This window comes from Astatotilapia calliptera, chromosome 15 (genome assembly GCF_964374335.1).
Source record: "Astatotilapia calliptera chromosome 15, fAstCal68.1, whole genome shotgun sequence".
Classification (NCBI taxonomy): domain Eukaryota; kingdom Metazoa; phylum Chordata; class Actinopteri; order Cichliformes; family Cichlidae; genus Astatotilapia; species Astatotilapia calliptera.
Genome location: NC_137436.1, coordinates 16026011 through 16032010, shown reverse-complemented (window position 1 = coordinate 16032010; position 6000 = coordinate 16026011). Strand labels below are relative to the sequence as shown.

The 6000-nt window shown below is 42.6% G+C and overlaps 1 protein-coding gene across 2 annotated transcripts in view; it reads right to left on the bottom strand.

The window, feature by feature from the left end:
* Positions 1-286: 286 nt before the first annotated feature.
* The window catches only part of extl3 (exostosin-like glycosyltransferase 3), a 40888-nt gene continuing 35174 nt past the window's right edge, over positions 287-6000 (bottom strand). For both annotated transcript variants that reach the window (XM_080289550.1, XM_080289551.1), the window contains one exon: positions 287-4162. In XM_080289550.1, the coding sequence (XP_080145676.1) occupies positions 3953-4162 (210 nt within the window). In that variant the 3' untranslated portion in view covers positions 287-3952. The remainder of the gene's footprint in view (positions 4163-6000) is intronic.

Here is a 6000-nt window from a genome sequence, read left to right as displayed (position 1 = left end):
TTAGTTTTATTACCTGGGAAAAAAGCTGTCATTTCGGGGAATGATGGAAAATATTAACGTCAAAGCTGAGAAGCCCCACCAAAGTTTACCAAGTAGGAACTCCAACTATTAGTGCATTGTGGTCAGAAATGGGAAATTTCTGGGAAGTAGTAGGTTGCCAATATATGCAGCACCTCCCCCCTTGACAGAACTCCACTAAAGAGCAAATAATTACTTCCCAAAATGTCCTGATCCAAGTCTAAGGAGCAGATTTCCAACAGACACCTGAATAAGGACAAGAGTCATATTTTTTTTAACAACGTTGAGAGCTTTTATTTCCATTCATCTGGCCTTCAATGGTATGTTTGACGCTGTCATCAGTCAGGTACAACGCTGCAGGTCGCCCACAGCTGGGGATCAGACCCAGGAGCACTTTTTTTTTTCCTTTTTCACAACTCTACACCTAGCAGAGTGACTGCAGCCTTCCAGGCAAATGCATCCTGCTCCGAGCCACAGAAAACCAGCTGTGCCACAGATCCTCGAGGGTGGGAACTACAGGGACCGGAGGAACACCAGCTGACCCCAACAGATCCCCGAGGACTGTTTTAGAGTCAGCCAGGTAATTATGAGGCCCCTGGAGTGCCAATAAAAGTGTTCAGACGTGATGAGGTTAGGAGCCAGGCTGGTTTTTCTAGTTCAGTGCAGCAACACAAAGTGGAAATTTGGACTCTGCGCAGCCATTTTCGCCCACACTAATTAGAAATCTGGCTCCGTGTTTATCCCTCTTGGGTAAAAAGGCCTGATCCAACATTTTTATGTTTCACTTGGAGGGATTACGGAGCAAGAGTAGCAATATGGAGCAGGCGATTTGGATTTAAAGAAACTCCACTATTGTCCCCTCACTATCTGTTTGCAAGTTAATCTTTTTAAAAACAAGTCATCCGTTAGCTCTCAGTCAGTGGCACCAGCTAGTTTTCTTTGGCAATGACAAGTTTGACAGTCAGGTTGAGATTTCTTTGTTTTCAGGTCTATTAAACTACAATATGTTGACAGTTTATTGCATGTTTCAGTATCGGTTTAAAAAACAAATCTTTTTCAGTAATATATTCAATAAATACACAGGAACCCTGGCCTTATGACATTTTGTTTGATAAAAACATCCTCACAGAACATAATCTGAATGACATTTATAAGAATCTTATGCTTTTTATTTAGATTGCATGAATTAAGTCTTGACAAGGTCAAATAAAGCACTCGTACATGATGGATTGGGTTCCAGTGGACTGACTCCTGGTCAAGTACCATGCAGAGTGGAAGTGGGTGTACCAGACTGCATCCTTTCACCTAGTATCTGCACCTGCAAACTACGCTGGAAAGCAGCAGACAACGTACCTATTTGGCAAAGAAAACATTCATCAAGCAACAGTCGAAGATGAAGTGAAACCAATATGGCGACACTGTAAAGTGACTTTTCTGTCCGAGGTGGGAGAGTTCTCTGCAGAGGGATGACGTGATTATGGTGGAACATACTGAATACCTGTACTGAAAAGTCAGAAGTGTTTAAAGACAAGTTGTACAGTTTAGAAAACAGGCTTGCCAGCTGGTGGAAAGCAAGCTCATATTTGTTATGGCTCGGTCACACTGGAGTAAAAATAGGATGGCAACCTGCTTGTGACTATGAAAAAAACAAAACAAAACATTGAAGTTTTTTTTTTTGTTGCATTTTTGCAACTGGTTGCCTACAGGTTGAGTAAGCAGCACCCTCAAACTCTGGGCACTTTTGATTCAGAGGAGACTGCACCAGTTGCCTATTAGAACCCAACCCGTCTCCAAACAGTCGTGGTGTGACTTCAACCGAATGCAATCACTCTGACAGATTGGCAAAGGCTTGCACAGAAGTGCTGCCTAAGTTACAAATGAAGACAGATTGTGGTAACTGACTGCAATCAATCTGAGTCAGTCAGGGCTGATGAGTGCAACTTGTCTGCGATAGTTTCCAACACCTGTTTTCCTTACTGTGACTGAACAAACTACAACCAGCAGCTGTTAGCTTAATGCAAAGACTGGAAACGGTATAAACATCTTAGCAAATCTCCCCATAAAATGAATCAAAAAGGGTTCATTCAATGGTTCTCAAAGCTTTTATAACATGCCCAACACCCAGGGTTTTACACTACTGTATACAAACCCAGCCGCCCATCAGACCAGGAATTTACAACCGTCAAGTTTGCTAATGTCATCTTGTTGGTGTACGGTTCCTATTAACTGTAAGAAGGGGATTAAAGAGCCAGGCAAATGTTATGACTCAATACTGTTTACCCCTTCTGCTGATAAGCTCATTCGCTGCTGTGTTAGCAAGGTTGAATATGATTGGCTGCTCTCCTTGGTGGTATATATACACTACTGTGGACCTGACTACACATTTTCTCCCCATCATCCTCCTCTTTTTATTTCCTCTGTAGAGAACATACACAAGCCCGCCGACATAATCATCAGTATTAAAGCAGGTGGAAAGCAATACACGAATCAAACGCAATTCAATCACTCCCACTTGTCTGTGACAATAACAAGTTTAATGTTAAAGTAAAATAAATGTCAGCGTCATAGCGTCAATTTATTTACAATACAAAACCCATCTCCATTCACTTTGGCTCGGAGTTCTTTCCTTGTCCTCCAAGCCCCGCCTTCAGGGGGTCTATGCCCCAAGAGTGGGGCTGGCCCCACAGTTTGAGAACCATTGGATTATTTAGTGTGCTTTACAGGTGCAATTGGGCAGTATTTGGTACCATTAAGCAGAGCCACGGTAGTTTCCAGTCTTTATTTTATGCTACGTTAGGGTCATCAGCTGTTGGCTTTGATTTAATATTTAAGAGCCTGTTTGGAGAAAGGGATTGATATCCTGCTCCACTTCTCCACCAGAAACAAAGTAAGTGTTTTTAAACAAAACATCATTGTTCTCTTTAAGATTTTCCCATAATTCTGACCGTCACTGAAAACTTTCAGCAATAATAAAGTCAATGTTTTGTTGATTTTGGCAGCTGTTATTCTTGACTTTGTTGCACTTTACCTGCGAACATTGATTAGCCGATACTACTTTTTAACGTCTAATTTTACAAACATCATAGTATTAAAAAAAAAATCAAGCTGTTTCAAACACTTCCACCGAGTCCAGATCGTGTAAGCAATATGAAATGACAACATGGTGGCTGGTTTTCATGACAAATTTGAGGCATTATGGTGACCGCTGAAGTGAATTTTCCCCCTTGAGCACTCGACGATACTTAAAACATGATTGGGCTGACTTTCAATCGAGGTCCTGCCTGATCTCCCACAGGCAGGGGCTGTGGAAAAGGTTCACTCCACATAAAGATTTACACTTAAACGACATCATTAAAAAAAAAGATCAATAAAATACTTCTGACCTTCAGTGCTTCGCTCATATACATGTACAAGACGTACAGTTTGTAACCGTAAAACAAAATCGTAGTGGCGGCCGTGCGCTGTTTGATCTCTCAGCTGAAACCGTTAAAAGTCTGCTGGGTCAAACGCAGCCTGGCATCTGTCAGTAACTCGCCAACCCCATTATCAGGTGTTGCTAACCTGGGAGAATTTCTGTACACTGTGTACACCCCGCCCTCGCTCCTCAGCAGGCGGTTAAGAGGTGCAAATGACATCTGCAGCTAGTGGTTTGATGACTGAGCATGATTAGAGAACACGGGGAAAAAGAGTGACATCCACTGAAAAGGCTTCTTTTTGTTGGCAGTGGTCCCTTCCAGCTTCCACTCCTCACATTTTCAGTAGTGTTGCTGATTAGACCGCCAGCCAACAGCTTTTAACTTGTCTTTCTGGGCTTACTTTCCATTTGCCCTGCAGCCCACCCATCCATCTTTATTACTGCTTGCAGTGGAAGGTGCTGTTTTTCACTCCTTCAGTTCACCCTGCTTTTGGCTCTTTGCTGACGCTCGCCCAGACGCTAAATGAACTTGAAGCACTTGGTCTTATCGTGGGGCAATCGAGTCTTAAACAGCACCGAGTCCACACGAAACTGCGTGTACAGCAGCGGCATGTAGCCGTAGACTTTGACGAAGAAGTTGATGCACTTGTGTCGCTCGTGGAAATGCGAGTCGTCGTGCGAAAGGGCCTGAGGGCAGCCCGGACAGCGGAAAGTCCAACGAGACGTCACCTAAAATAGACAGCAGGGGGTTAGTGCTTAAAATGTAAGAAACTCGAGTTTGCATTACTGAAATGTAATTATATGTAGTTTCAGCAAGTGGTGCTTCACAACATTGCTGTGAGAGGGAAGAAGTTTATCATTAATAGACAGCCATTAATCATCATTAAATGCACCATGATTTAATACATGCTAAACCCCGTAGCTTGATCGGCAAACGCCAGAGAACACCAGAACGGGAAAGTCTCCCACCTATGTCCTGTTCTCTTTGCAGAGATGAGCAGCTTTATGTTGAGCATATGTGACAGATGTGAAAACGTCTGGAGATGTCGTGGCAAACTTTGTGCTGCCTGCAAAATTATCCAGCGTGACCAGTTTGGCAGTGAATCAGTGATCATGTGAGTCACACAGACCTCGAGATTCTAGCCATCAGTACAGGGATGAAACCCTCAGACCTAATACTGGTGCAGTGGGCCCTGCATTCCTCCTGGTGCAGGACAACGCCCAGGTTAACGTAGTCAGGGTTTGTAAGCACTACCTGGATCATGAGGACACTGATGCCACCGACTGGACCCCACATTCCCCACACCTGAATCCAGCTGTGAACCGCTGAGATGTTAATGTATGGAAGTGAACTGTGGAAGATCCAGTAGCTCACTGATGCCCTGTACCAAATGTGGTAGGACATCTACTCTAAACAAAGGGGTAAACAAAGGCTTGATCACGTAGCCAAAGCAGAAAGAGGATAACGTTTCTGTTTTCCTACAGCAGCAGTTGATAGATTTTCCAAAGCAGCTGAAATGGTTGATGCTGGAAAAACTGAAGCAACTTTTGAAAACTCTGCACGGGAAAAGAAAAAGAGTCGGAGGGAGCACAGAAGGCGAACAGGGAAATTAATATAAAACCAACGTTGGTGGATCGAACCCTGACTCCTCCAGGGATGCATCCATCAAAGCGTGAGTGTGTGTGACTCTTTGTAAGCACTTGATTGAGTCTTGTAGTAGAAAGGTGCTACAAATACCAGTTAATTTACAATTTGCTCTCATTTTTATCAGGTTATTGCAGCAGTGAAGTGGTCTGCTTTTATTTTGAAACTATTAAAACAACACTGTTTGAAACATGACTATGTGCTGCAAAAACAGTGCATCTTTTTAACCACGCCCATGCTGACTTTCCTGACAAACATGTCCATCGTTTGTTTCTAGCATTGTATAATTTCTCACGCCATCAATGTCAAACCTTTTTATCATATTTTAGTTGTTTAAAAAAATGTTAGCTTGAAACATTACAAGCAAACAGTTGATGTCAACTTTAGCGCAATCAGCTAGATTGCAGCAAGCTACTGAATCTGACAACAAACCAAAGCAAACTCTAGCAGCTGTTTTTATTATTGTAGGAAGAGGAGAAGAAACAAGCTTGAAAAATCTGCACAAGATATCAATTCCTCACCAGTGGCACAACAAAATCCATTTATTTTCTTCTTTATTTGTCTTATTTTAAAGAAAAATAGATTCCCTCACCGCTTAGGACTCGTTCAAAGTTGCCCCAAATTCATTATTCACAAGACTTATTCCTAGCAGCGAAAACACTGTCATGCAACACACTCCATCAAAGACGTCCTTAATTCCCCTCTGAAACGCCCCTGAATATTAACACCCCACTAAATCAAAAAGAACTTAAAGTGAGGGCTGCAATGACAATTCTCTTCTAACAGCTTCCCTAGCTTGATTGCTATAATTATTTGCCTAGCCATAAGTGTGCTCGGCGGCAATAAATGTTCTTCCAATAAAAATCCAGGAGAAAAGAGAGAAGAAAAGAAATCTGCCGTAACGCACGGATTCGATCTTGTG